Genomic DNA, 14,086 nt, shown 5'->3' with positions numbered 1-14,086 from the left:
CACGTAGCCGCCACCGTGCTAATCGGAGGTCCAAGTGTAACATATGGAACAATGACCTCCTTATCTGAGAGAGTCGGTCTAACCCAGACATGGGCTATGTAACGTTATATCGACGGTCATACAACTCACAACTCGATCTTTAATACATTACTTTACCGAAAGAACCAAGAATATGAATCCCTGCAGTCACGAGAGCTTTAAATCAACATTATTATTAGTTTCTGTCACGAGCTACGGTTAATTCTGGCTCCCTATGGGACTGCCGTCTGTGCTCGTGTGTGCTAAATTGTTTGTTAAACTATGAGCGAAGGCGCTCTATATTTATACATTAGATGCGAGTGAGCGAGCGAGTGTAACAGCGGGGAGCGGCAGCGCTGCGCTCCCGAACCGCTCTGTGACCCGAGTTCGATTCCCGTTCATGGCCACCAACATCAGTGACGATTGTCTGAAGCCGGTCCCGAATCCCTGGTGCGGTGTTAAACGTCGCCACTGGGGGAGACAAAGGCGGCCGGGCGCGGGGTGCTGGCCACCAAACCCCCTTGGTGTTCCCGCGCCGGCATTCCTCGGCGCTGTCGCTCGCGAACAACACTTGTCCCCAGGAATCTGTCGAGGCTCACGATCTTGGTCTTGTTGATTGTTGGTAGTCGGGGGGTCTGTGGGGCCCCCTGGACTTTGTCTGGAGGGAGGCAGAGGGGGGGGGGTGGTGGCATTCTGTCCCAGTGCTCCGCTGCCGCGCAGAGTTCACGGCTGAGCTGTCGTTATGTTAAAGCTACCGTACACCTGGGGTTCAGCCAGCTCGCTGCGAGGGGGGCCTGCTCATCGGCACACAGGTGGGACAACAGGTGGGACACAGGTGGGACACAGGTGTGAGGAGGAGGAGGCTCGTGAAGGACGCGGCTGGTCAATTAAAGGCAGTCGCCCTCCCAACAAAACCAATGGAGGGCAGAGAGGAGCGACGCTCACAACAACGAGTGGGGGAGTACCGGGCGGCTGAACACATAGCGAGTGGGTACGGTCGGGGGTTCACCCGTGGTGCGTCTGCCGGTCTATCTCAGTGGGTCAGACCCATGGCGCCTGCTGGGTCTGTCCCGTGCCCTCCCGTCAGCAGCAAGCCCTTCGACACGTCACGTGGCGGCCTCAAGGTGCACGTGGCCTGGCGTAGTCGCCGCGGTGACGCCGCCATCACCCTTTAGTGGGCGAGTGGCGGCTGTCGACGTGTGTAAGGGTCCGTCCATAAATGACGTCACGCGCCTGGGGGGGGGGGCGGGGGTCAGACATTTGTGACGAGGGGGTGGGGGGTTTGAGAAATGTGACGTCACATCAAAATGCGCAACTTTAAATAAACATAGACAACACGTTCTACTTAATTAAATAGACTTTTTAATAAATGTTTTCTCCTACAACATCAGAGTGCAGCGCCACATTGAATACGCACTACAATGACAATAGTTTAAAGCTATTTGAAGCATGTTTTATTTTTTGGGGTGGGGATGGGGGGGCAGAGCTTTGTGCCGTCATATTTGAGGGGTGGGGTGGGGTCTGACTTTTTGTGACGCCGTTTAACGAAGAGAGGGGGGCGGGGGGTGTGGTCAAAAATCGTCCAAAATCGCGTGACGTCATTTATGGACGGCCCCGAAGTGGACATATTGGCGGTACCACACCGGTGCGGCATAACAACACCAGGCCTCGTAAAACAGTCTGAAGATGTCCACTGTTGCCCGTTGCAGAGACCCATCGTCAGAAGGAAGTTGCCACTTGCATTCAGCAGCTGCTTTGCCCCCGTTCGAGCGTCTGGTGGTGGTGGTGACGACACGGCGATTTATGATCTCTTTTGATGGTCACCGTCCGACAACAAACGATGCCGGGATAAATGAATCTAGGAGGAACCCGTCCAACCGAGCCTAGGGCCAAGGGGGAGGACAAATCTTGCCGCCTTTGGGACGACGGAGCCAGCCAAATCGGCGTCAGGGCTGGGTTGCTGCTGCTAGTGCGGCAATGGACTGTGACGCTTCGTGTTCAGCTGGCCGGCTCGTAGACACAAACGTTCCGTCTTCCTACTTCTTCAACATCCCGAGAACGGATTTTGGCTCGCACCACAACCACCACCACCACCACCACACCCACCACCACAACCACCACCTTCACCCGCTCACCCACCCACCCTGCAAGATTTTCTGACGGGCGGTTGCAAATCGCAGCAAAAGTAAATAATTATTGGGAAAATTCGTATTTTTTAAAAAAAACTCATACACCGCAGACCACCGGTCTAAGCGCCAATAACGTTGAGTAGGCGAGCGCGTGAGAGGTGACGGTGCGGCCGGGTGACCCCGTGACCCCGTGACCCCGTGACCCCCCCCCCCCCCCGGCGCAGGCTCTGCTGCACCTGAACCCGCGGGTCGCCACCTCCGCCAAGCTGCGCTCCACCACGGCAGCGCAGAGCGCCAAGAAGCACTGGAAGAGAAACTCGGCCAAGGGAGGGTGCGACGTGAGTGCTTTCTCACCACTCCCCTCACCACTCCCCTCACCACTCCTCGTCCTCACCACTCCTCACCGCTCCTCCTCACCGCTCCTCACCGCTCCTCACCACTCCTCACCACTCCTCACTGCTCCTCACCGCTCCTCCTCCGCCGCTCCTCCTCACCACTCCTCACTGCTCCTCCTTTCCGATCCTCACCGCTCCTCCTCCGCCGCTCCTCCTCACCACTCCTCACCACTCCTCACCACTCCTCACCACTCCTCCTCACCACTCCTCACCGCTCCTCTTCTCCGATCCTCACCACTCCTCACCGCTCCTCTTCACTCCTCACCGCTCCTCCTCACCACTCCTCACCACTCCTCCTCACCACTCCTCACCACTCCTCCTCACCACTCTTCACCGCTCCTCACCACTCCTCACCGCTCCTCCTCACCACTCCTCACCACTCCTCCTTACCACTCCTCACCGCGTAACTCACATTAGTGTGGTTGGCTACGTCCGACACAAAAGAAGACCAACATACATGAAGACTGACACTGATCCAAAGACGAACCCCAACTCTACCTTGGCGCTAACCCCAGTCAAACAACATCTTCTACAAAATGACCAAAAATAAAATCTGCCTCGTGCACTTCCTCCAGCTCTCCCTGGGAGTGCGTGAACGAATCCCACGAGGCTCCCTGTACATGCCACTCCTCACCACTCCTGTTCCTCAATCAACCTCTTCACTACCTCCTCACTCCACCACCTCTTCCTCCTCACTCCTCTTCACTTCTACACCACCACCACCACCACCTCCCTCGCCTGGTACGCAGGAGGTCGTGGGTTCAGTCCTGACCCTGACGCCTGCTGCTGCTGTATATTTGGAGTTTGCGTGTCTCTCTCCCTCTGGTGAGATGTTAACTACCTCGCCTGGTATACAGGAGGTCGTGGGTTAAATCATGACCTTGACGCCTGCTGCTGTATATTTGGAGTTTGCGTGTCTCTCTCTGTGGTGAGATGTTAACTACCTCGCCTGGTGTACAGGAGGTCGTGGGTTAAATCCTGACCCTGACACCTGCTGCTGTATATTTGGAGTTTGCGTGTCTCTCTCTCTCCCTGTGGTTGCGTGGATTTGTCTCCGGCTTCTCCGATGTCCCCCTCCACGTTTAGAATCAACGTCACGCGTTTAGGATTTTTGGATGCTGCTATACATTTCCACGTTATAATAAGCCACTTCGTTGAGCTATCGTTGGTGGCTATGTTGCTTCTGAAAAAGAGCCACAATATGGGGGCCATCCATTGAGTAGGTAGCAAAAATCTGTCAAAACTTGACCCCTCCCCCCCTCCCTGTACTCACGCGGACTTTTTACACCCCCCCCCCCTCACCTGCGTACGTGCGCCTGACGCACCCCCCTCAGACCCCCCAAATCCTATAGAACGGCCGATATTTAATCCGTGCAGAAACGATCAAGGATTAATAATATTAACGTGTTTAAGCAAACTCATAGTCCACCTTGCACAATCTAACTCATTTGAAGGCCAATGTAGACAAATTATAATTATTATCGAGGCTTCACCCCCCCCCTTCCCGTTTCCTATGCGTACGTACATTGTCAGTAGACCCCCCATTCGCAAGCGTAAGCATTTGGGTTAACCCCCCCCCCTCCATGCGTACGTACTAAATGGATGGCCCCACATCTGAGCGGGGCCTTACCTGGTAAAATAAATGAAATAGTAATGGTTACTCTTTGGTTCTTTCGGTAAAGTCACGTAGGTATAAAAATAAAATAAAACGGAAAATAAATCACGACGTTTCGATCGCTACACAAAGCGGCCGTCCTCGGGCGGAAGAAAATAATCCAGCAGTGGAAACAGCCGAGCCAGCGCTGAGGACGACCGCTTGTGTTGCCATCGAAACGTCGCGCTATGTTATTTTTCGTTTGATTCTTCTACCTGCCTACCTACCTACCCTACGTGACTTCACCGAAAGAATCAAAGAGTGTGGATTCCTGCAGTCGCGACAGCTTCAAATCAAGATCGTCATGGTCACTTCGAGAGCCTCTGTTGTCCCGCTGTCGCCCAGACGTGCGAGTCCTTGGAGAAGAACTTTGAGGACATAAAGCACACGACGCTGGGAGAGAGGGGGGCTCTGCGTGAGGCATCCAGGTACCGCCAGCACACACCGCGGACGAAGATCTCCCTTGCGGCCCACACAGGCTGCTGGGACAAGTGCCGTCAGCGAGCACCTGTGAAGGCCGGCACGTGCGCATCCAATGAGGGGGTGGGGTATGGCCGCGCTCGGCCGCCTTTGTCTCCCTTGCGCTGATGTTCACGCCATGCAGCAGCCGCTCATTTAAGGCTGAGTCAACCTAGGGGAGGCCAGAAGCGGTTTAGATTATCACCGGTCACCGCTGGGTGGGAGTTGAAGCCAGGCCGCCGGGTTCGCAGTGCAGTTCACCGACCGCTGTCCCACCACTTGCATAACGTATTTGCGCACGCACGCACGCACCATGGAATGTTACGATATCGTAGAGGTCACGGCGAGGCTACGAGAGGGGGGGGGAGGGGTCACGAGGGTGAGGGTCGTCGCGGAGGTCGCGGTGAGGACCCCTGACTCCGAGGGGGTTGGGGGGGGCTGCCCGTGCCGCCCGTGCCCAGGTGCCTGAAGTGTGTGGACGCGCCGTGCCAGAAGAGTTGCCCCACCCAGATCGACGTGAAGGCCTTCATCACCAGCATCGCCAACAAGGTGAGTCTCGTCCTCAACCCCTCTGACCTTCATCACCAGCGTCGCCAGCCCCTCCCCTCGACTGCCTTGGGGGCCGTCCATAAATGACGTCACGCGATTTTTGACGATTTTGGACCCCCCCCCCCCACTCGTCACACGGCGTCACAAAAAGTCAGACCCCCCACCTCGAATATGACGTCACAAAGCTCTGCCCCCCCCCCTCAAAACCATATTTCCATTTTGAAAACATGCTTCAAATCGCTTTAAACTATTGTCATTGTAGGAGAAAACATTTATTAAAAAGTATATTTAATTGAGTAGAACGTGTTGTCTATATTGATTTAAAGTTGCGCATTTTGATGTGACGTCACATTTCTCAACCCCCCCTCCACCCCTCGTCACACATCGTCACAAATGTCTGACCCCCCCCCCCCTCCTAGGTGCGTGACGTCATTTATGGGCGGCCCCTTACGCCATTATTGATCTTGCGGCGTGATGTGGGGACGGCGGTCTTGGCTTTCACCGCTAAACCTTGGGGGGCGGCAGGGGAGGAGGGCAGGGAGGGGAGTGTGGGGTGTGTGACGTCACCAGGGGCCGCAGTGGGGGGGGGGGGGCACGTGGACTACCCGGAATGAAAGGTCCAGAACTCCACAACTGCACGTGGCTGTGAACTTTGGCCCCGGGCAGAGAGCTGGAGCAATACATCCCTACACAGAGTGCACCCCAGTGTACCCCTTCACAGAGTGTACCCCAGTGTACCCCTTCACAGAGTGTCTCCCAGTGTACCCCTACACAGAGACCACCCCAGTGTACCCCTATACAGAGTGTCTCCCAGTGTACCCCTTCACAGAGTGCACCCCAGTGTACCCCTACACAGAGTGCACCCCAGCGTACCCCTTCACAGATTGCACCCCAGCGTACCCCTTCACAGAGTGTACCCCAGTGTACCCCTTCACAGAGTGCACCCCAGTGTACCCCTATACAGAGTGTCTCCCAGTGTACCCCTTCACAGAGTGCACCCCAGTGTACCCCTTCACAGAGTGCACCCCAGTGTACCCCTACACAGAGTGCACCCCAGCGTACCCCTTCACAGAGTGTACCCCAGTGTACCCCTACACAGAGTGCACCCCAGTGTACCCCTTCACAGAGTGCACCCCAGCGTATCCCTTGTGTCTTCCCGTGTGTCTTCCCGTGTGTCTCCCTGTGTCTCCCCGTGTGTCTCCCTGTGTGTCTCCCTGTGTCTCCCCGTGTGTCTCCCAGTGTACCCCTACACAGAGACCACCCCAGTGTACCCCTATACAGAGTGTCTCCCAGTGTACCCCTTCACAGAGTGCACCCCAGTGTACCCCTACACAGAGTGCACCCCAGTGTACCCCTACACAGAGTGCACCCCAGCGTACCCCTTCACAGATTGCACCCCAGCGTACCCCTTCACAGAGTGCACCCCAGTGTACCCCTATACAGAGTGTCTCCCAGTGTACCCCTTCACAGAGTGCACCCCAGTGTACCCCTTCACAGAGTGCACCCCAGTGTACCCCTACACAGAGTGCACCCCAGCGTACCCCTTCACAGAGTGTACCCCAGTGTACCCCTACACAGAGTGCACCCCAGTGTACCCCTTCACAGAGTGCACCCCAGCGTATCCCTTGTGTCTTCCCGTGTGTCTTCCCGTGTGTCTCCCTGTGTCTCCCCGTGTGTCTCCCTGTGTGTCTCCCTGTGTCTCCCCGTGTGTCTCCCAGTGTCTCTCCCTGTGTCTCCCCGTGTGTCTCTCTGTGTCTCCTCGTGTGTCTCCGCGTGTCTCCCTGTGTGTCTCCCTGTGTGTCTCCCCGTGTGTCTCTCTGTGTCTCCTCGTGTGTCTCTGCGTGTCTCCCTGTATGTCTCCGCGTGTGTCTCCCCGTGTGTCTCCCTGCGTCTCCCCGTGTGTCTCGCCGTGTGTCTCCCTGTGTCTCCCATGTGTCTCCCTGTGTGTCTCCCTGTGTGTCTCCCCGTGTGTCTCCCCATGTGTCTCCCCGTGTGTCTCCCTGTGTCTCCCCGTGTGTCTCCCTGCGTCTCCCCGTGTGTCTCCCTGTGTGTCTCCCTGTGTGTCTCCCTGTGTCTCCCCGTGTGTCTCCCTGTGTGTCCTCGTGTGTCCTCGCGTGTCTCCCTGTGTGTCTCCCCGTGTGTCTCCCTGTGTCTCTCTGTGTCTCCCTGTGTCTCCCCGTGTGTCTCCCTGTGTCTCCCTGTGTCTCCCCGTGTGTCTCCCCGTGTGTCTCCCCGTGTGTCTCCCTGTGTCTCCCCGTGTGTCTCCCTACGTCTCCCCGTGTCTCCCTGTGTCTCCCCGTGTCTCCACGTGTGTTTCCCTGTGTCTCCCCGTGTGTCTCCCTGTGTCTCCCTGTGTCTCCCCGCGTGTCGCCCTGTGTCTCCCCGCGTGTCTCCCTGCGTCTCCCCGTGTGTCTCCCTACGTCTCCCCGTGTGTCTCCCTGTGTCTCCCTGCGTCTCCCCGTGTGTCTCCCTGTGTGTTTCCCTGTGTCTCCCTGTGTGTCTCCCTGTGTGTCTCCCTGTGTGTCTCCCTGTGTCTCCCTGCGTCTCCCCGCGTGTCTCCCTGTGTCTCCCCGCGTGTCTCCCCGCGTCTCCCCCTGTGTCTCCCCGTGTCTCCCCGCGTGTCTCCCCGTGTCTCCCCGTGTCTCCCCGCGTGTCTCCCTGTGTCTCCCCGCGTGTCTCCCCGTGTCTCCCCGTGTGTCTCCCTGTGTCTCCCTGTGTGTCTCCCCATTTTTCCCCGTGTGGGCTCCCCCCCCACTCCGTCCGCTAGAACTACTATGGAGCGGCGCGCGCCATCCTGTCGGAGAACCCGCTGGGGCTGTCGTGCGGCATGGTGTGCCCCACGTCCGACCTGTGCGTGGGGGGCTGCAACCTCTACGCCACCGAGGAGGGGCCCATCAACATCGGGGGGCTCCAGCACTTCGCTACCGAGGTGCGCGCTCACCAATGGAGGGGGAGGGGGGGGGGTGGAGGCGTGGGATATGGGGAACGTGGTGGTGCCAGGGACGTGGGGGTATGGCGGGGACGGGGGTACACGGGACATAGGGCAAACGGGCAGGGAGATACGGGGATACCAGCGGTTTTGTTCATACACTGGGTGGGGGTCTTGGACTTGGGGTGTGTGAATGTGTGTGTGGGGAGCGGTAGCGTAGTTGTTAGCGCTACACTGCGCTACGAACCCGGCGACCCGAGTTCGATTCCCGCTCACAACCACCAACACCGGTGACGATTATCTGAGCCGGTCATGGGCCTCCCCTAGGTCGATTCAGCCTCAAATTAGTACCTGGTGCGGTGTGTAGTAAACATTGCTACTGGGGAGACTAAGGTGGCCGGGCGTGGTGCTGTTTACCCGCCACCCTCGTGTGCCGTGCCGGCCTTCATAGGTGCTCGCTAACAGCACTCGCCTCAAAAGTATGTTGAGGCTACACGGGGGATCTTTGTCTTTCTGAGCACGTGTGTGTGTGTGTGTACGTGTGTGCGTGTCAGTCAGAGTTGCAGTTCCACGAGCTCTACGAACCCGGTTTGACTCCCGACCGTGCTCCCCCCCCCTCCACTCCCCCTCTCCCCCAAGGTGTTCCGCCTCATGGGAGTCCCTCAGGTGTGGGACCCGGCGCTGCCCCCCGTGGAGTCGCGGGCGGCCGCATTTGGCGAGCGCGTGGCCCTGCTGGGCTGCGGTCCGGCCAGCATCAGCTGCGCGTCGTTCCTGGCGCGGCTCGGCTATTCGCACCTCACCGTGTACGAGCGCGCCGACTACACCGGAGGGCTGAGGTGCGACCCGCTCACTCGCTTGCTCACTCACTCACATACTCACTCGCTCACATACTCACTCGCTCACATACTCACTCGCTCTCTCACTCACTCTGTAACTTGCTTATTCGCTCACTCGCTTGCTCACTCGCTCGGTTACTCTCCCGCATATTCACTCACGCACTCGTTCGTGCACTCACATGCCCATTGGATAACTCGCTCGCGCACTTGCTCACTCGCTCACATACTCACTCACTCTCTCACTCACTCTCTCACTCACTCTCTAACTCGCTTACTCGCTCACTCGCTCACATACTCACTCGCCCACATACTCACTTGCCCACATACTCACTCGCTCACATACCCACTCGCTCACATACTCACTCGCTCACATACTCACTCGCTCACATACTCACTCGCTCACATACTCATTCGCTCACATACTCACTCACTCTCTCACTCACTCTCTAACTCGCTTACTCGCTCACATACTCACATACTCACTCGCTCACATACTCACTCGCTCACATACTCACTCGCTCACATACTCACTCGCTCACATACTCACTCGCTCACATACTCACTCGCTCACATACTCACTCGCTCACATACTCACTCGCTCACATACTCACTCGCTCACATACTCACTCGCTCACATACTCACTCGCTCACATACTCACTCGCTCACATACTCACTCGCTCACATACCCACTCGCTCTCTCACTCACTCTCTAACTCGCTTACTCGCTCACTCGCTCACATACTCACTCGCTCACATACTCACTCGCTCACATACTCACTCGCTCACATACTCACTCGCTCACATACTCACTCGCTCACATACTCACTCGCTCACATACCCACTCGCTCTCTCACTCACTCTCTAACTCGCTTACTCGCTCACTCGCTCACATACTCACTCGCTCACATATTCACTCGCTCGCTCATTTTCTCGCTTAATCACGGACTCTCTCACTCACTCGCTCACTCATACCTCGCACCTTGCAGTACTCCGCAAGCGGTGGTGCAGTGGCTAACGCACTGCGCTACGAACCCGGGGACCCGAGTTGAACTGGTCTTGGGCCTCCCCTAGGTCGACTCGGCATTAAATCAGTACCTGGCGCGGTGCGCAAAAAAAACATCAGTACTGAGTAGACCAAGGCGGCCGCACGTGGCGCGACCCACCACAACGCCCCCTCGTGTGCCGTGCCGGCCTTCATCGGTGCTACTCGCTAACGGCACTTGCCCCAGCAGCCAGCGTTGGCTACACGGGGGACCTTTGCCTGTGTCCGTGTGAGCGCAGCGCGTCGGAGATCCCGCAGTTCCGCCTGCCGCTGGAGGCCGTGCGCTTCGAGGTTCGGCTCATGCAGGACCTGGGCGTCAAGGTAAACTAAAATTTAACAGAAACTATTTTGATTTAAAGCTTTCGTGACTGCAGTAATTCATGTTCTTAGCTCTTTCGGTAAAGTCACTTTGAAGGGAAACAATAAAATAATACATTTTATTATTTTATTGTTTCCCTTCAACGTGACTTTCGGTAAAGTCACTTTGAAGGGTAACAATAAAATAATAAATTTTATTATTTTATAATAAAATTTTTTATTATTTTATTGTTTCCCTTCAACGTGACTTTACCGAAAGAGCTAAGAATATAAAACTATTTTATTTTATTTTACCAGATAAGGCCCACTGAGCTGTTATATAGAGCTCTCTTTCAGGAGTGTGGTTGACTGTGGTTGAGTGTGATTAACTGGTTGTGGTTGCAGGTTGACTGTGGTTGTGGTTGCAGGTTGAGTGTGGTTGCAGGTTGACTGTGGTTGTGGTTGCAGGTTGAGTGTGGTTGCAGGTTGACTGTGGTTGTGGTTGCAGGTTGAGTGTGGCCGTGCTCTGGCTGTGGGAGACCTGACGCTCGAGTCTCTGCGAAAGGACGGATTTGCAGCGGTGTTCATCGGCATCGGTACAACCACAACCACCACAACCACAATCATGAACCACCACAACCACAATCATGAACCACAACCACCACCACAACTATCACAACTCCTCACGCCTCCTCCATTCCTCTTCCTCAAATTGTCACCTGCTCTTCCCGCGGCCCCCTCCCTTCTCACCCATGCCCCCCGCCCTCTTTCTCACCCCGCCCCCTCCCCCACCCGTCACCTCGTCGCTGCGCGTCATTGCTCAGGGCTGCCGGAGCCCACGGTGGCTCCGCTCTTTGAGGGCCTCACGGAGGAGCAGGGCTTCTTCACCTCCAAATCCTTCCTGCCACGCGTCGCCAAGGCCAGCAAGCCCGGTACACGCCGACCCCCAACTCTGCACCCCCCCCCTCCCGGCCGCCTTTGTCTCCCCCATTGGGCGATGTTCCGCTCCACTGATGTGCCCCCCGTGTCTCCCACGTCCCCCGTGCCCCCCCCCACCCTCTCCATTCCCGTTGCTGAGCACGCACCTCGGTAGCGAAGTGCTGGAGCCCCCCGATGTTGATGGGCCCCTCCTCGGTGGCGTAGAGGTTGCAGCCCCCCACGCACAGGTCGGACGTGGGGCACACCATGCCGCACGACAGCCCCAGCGGGTTCTCCGACAGGATGGCGCGCGCCGCTCCATAGTAGTTCTAGCGGACGGAGTGGGGGCAGGAGGGGGAGCCCACATGGGGAGGCGCGGGGAGACACGCGGGGAGACGCGCGGGGAGAGACACGCGGGGAGACACGCGGGGAGACACGCCGGGAGAGGCGCGGGGAGAGACGCCGGGAGAGGCGCGGGGAGAGGCGCGGGGAGAGGCGCGGGGAGAGACACGGGGAGAGACACGCGGGGAGACACGCCGGGAGAGGCGCGGGGAGAGACGCCGGGAGAGGCGCGGGGAGAGGCGCGGGGAGAGGCGCGGGGAGAGGCGCGGGGAGAGGCGCGGGGAGACGCGCGGGGAGACGCGCGGGGAGACGCGCGGGGAGAGACACGCGGGGAGAGACACGGGGTTTGATTCCCACTCACGGCCAACACCACTGACGATTATGTGAACCTGTCATGGGCCTCCCCTAGGTCTAAAATTAGTACCTTGTGCGATGAGTGTAAACATTGCCATCGGGGAGACAAAGGCGGCCGGGCGTGGTGCTGTCTCCCTTTGTGTGTGCCACCGTGGCGGCCTTCATAGGCACTGCCACTCGCTAACAGCGCTTGCCCCCAGCAGTCTGTTAAAGGCTACACGGGTGGCGGGGGCGGGGGGGGGAGACCTTTATCTTTACGTAACACGCGTGTTCGTGCGTGTTCGTGCGTGTGAGTGCAGGCCTGTGTGGGTGCACGTCCCCGCAGCTGCCCGCGCTACGCGGCGTGGTGCTGGTGCTGGGCGCGGGCGACACGGCGTTCGACTGCGCCACGTCGGCGCTGCGCTGCGGTGCGCGCCGCGTGCTCGTCGCGTTCCGCCGTGGCTTCACCAACATGCGCGCCGTGCCCGAGGAGGTGCACAGTCATCATCGCCGCCGCAGTCGTCATCATCAACAGCATTGTCATCATCGTCATCATCACCATCATCACCACCATCATCATCACCACCACCACCGTAATCATCATCACCACCACCGTCATCATCATCATCACCACCACCACCGTCATCATCATCATCATCACCACCACCGTCATCATCATCATCACCACCACCACCGTCATCATCATCATCATCACCACCACCGTCATCATCATCATCACCACCGTCATCATCACCACCACCACCATCACCACCATCATCATCACCACCACCACCACCGCCACTACCACCACCTCCACCACCATCACCACCATCATCATCACCACCACCGCCACTACCACCACCTCCACCACCATCACCACCACCATCATCACCACCACCACCATCACCACCACCATCATCACCACCACCATCATCACCACCACCATGTCACCGTGACCCCTTGTTGTGTCCCCGTCCCCCCCCCCCCCCACGTGGTGTCTCTGCGTGGTGTCTCTGTGTGTCCCCGCGTGGTGTCCCCCCGCGTGGTGTCTCTGCGTGGTGTCCCTGTGTGTCCCCGCGTGGTGTCTCTGTGTGTCCCCGCGTGGTGTCCCCCCGCGTTGTCCCAGGTGGAGGTGGCCCGCGAGGAGCACTGCGAGTTCCTCCCGTTCGCGTCTCCGCGTCGCGTCGTGAAGCGCGGCGGCCGCATCTGCGCCGTGGAGTTTGCGCGCTCGGAGCAGCAGGAGGACGGCAGCTGGGTGGAGGACGAGGAGCAGAAGGTCGTCGTGAAGGCCGACTTCGTCATCTCCGCCTTCGGCTCCACGCTGCTCGACCCCGCCGGTGCGGTGGCGACGCAGGGATTACCGTCTCCATCCCGTTGGGATACGGAGACGCGAGGGCACGGGACGAATCGAACGGGGACACGGGACGAATAGAACGGGGACAGATGACACGACACCAACCAGCACGCATCTACTGTGTCTCTATCCTCGACTCCTCCCGCGTCCCGCCACGTCCCTCTGTCCTCGTGCCCCCCCTGCCCCCACCCCCCCACCGTATTTTGGGGCGCGTCTCTTCCCCTCCTTGCCTCCTCGACCCCGTGCGCCCGTACAAGACACGAGCCACGGTGGCTCGTAAGCACACCGCGTGTTGGAGGAGCGCAGGCTCCTTCAACACGACGAGGATTGGAGCGACAAAACTCGACCAACACTCTGCTGAAGTCCTCTCATCGTAGCCAGCAGACCACCGCACTGCCATAGAGCTCCTGAACGCACCGCCGCTGCCATCGTGCTCACGAGTAGAACTGCGCTCCCCCGCATCCCCCCCCCCCCCGCGTCCTCCGGCGCCCGCAGCGTCGCCCACGCCCCCCGTGTTCTTGAAACCGTTGCCGTGCCCGCCAGCCCCGTGTTCCCCGATAACCCCGCGCGTCCCACGTGTGACCCCCCCCCCCCGCCCACCGCAGTGTTGGGCGCGCTGTCCCCGCTGGAGCTGACGCGGCAGGGCGTGCCGCGCGTGGACCCCGCCACGATGGGCGCCAGTGAGCCGTGGGCGTTCGTCGGCGGCGACGTCGCCGGCCTCGCCAACACCACCGTGGAGTCGGTCAACGACGGCAAGACGGCCGCCTGGCACATCCACGCCTACCTGCAGGTACCGCGTGCACGCTGTACCCGCGCACGCGTGCACGTGC

At 58.7% G+C, this 14,086-nt stretch overlaps 1 protein-coding gene across 2 annotated transcripts in view; it reads left to right on the top strand.

The window, feature by feature from the left end:
- The window catches only part of DPYD (dihydropyrimidine dehydrogenase), a 45,411-nt gene that overhangs the window by 16,531 nt on the left and 14,794 nt on the right, over positions 1-14,086 (top strand). For both annotated transcript variants that reach the window (XM_076065066.1, XM_076065065.1), the window contains 11 exons: positions 2,372-2,485; positions 4,542-4,624; positions 5,117-5,204; positions 7,972-8,133; positions 8,773-8,969; positions 10,252-10,333; positions 10,818-10,905; positions 11,134-11,241; positions 12,223-12,395; positions 13,029-13,239; positions 13,862-14,046. In XM_076065066.1, the coding sequence (XP_075921181.1) occupies positions 2,372-2,485; positions 4,542-4,624; positions 5,117-5,204; positions 7,972-8,133; positions 8,773-8,969; positions 10,252-10,333; positions 10,818-10,905; positions 11,134-11,241; positions 12,223-12,395; positions 13,029-13,239; positions 13,862-14,046 (1,491 nt within the window). The remainder of the gene's footprint in view (positions 1-2,371; positions 2,486-4,541; positions 4,625-5,116; positions 5,205-7,971; positions 8,134-8,772; positions 8,970-10,251; positions 10,334-10,817; positions 10,906-11,133; positions 11,242-12,222; positions 12,396-13,028; positions 13,240-13,861; positions 14,047-14,086) is intronic.

Source organism: Petromyzon marinus, chromosome 1 (genome assembly GCF_048934315.1).
Source record: "Petromyzon marinus isolate PM22_M1 ecotype Great Lakes invasive population chromosome 1, UKy_Petmar_22M1.pri1.0, whole genome shotgun sequence".
Lineage (NCBI taxonomy): Eukaryota > Metazoa > Chordata > Hyperoartia > Petromyzontiformes > Petromyzontidae > Petromyzon > Petromyzon marinus.
Note: the sequence above shows the minus strand (reverse complement) of the source record. Positions and strands in the feature narration are given on the sequence as shown.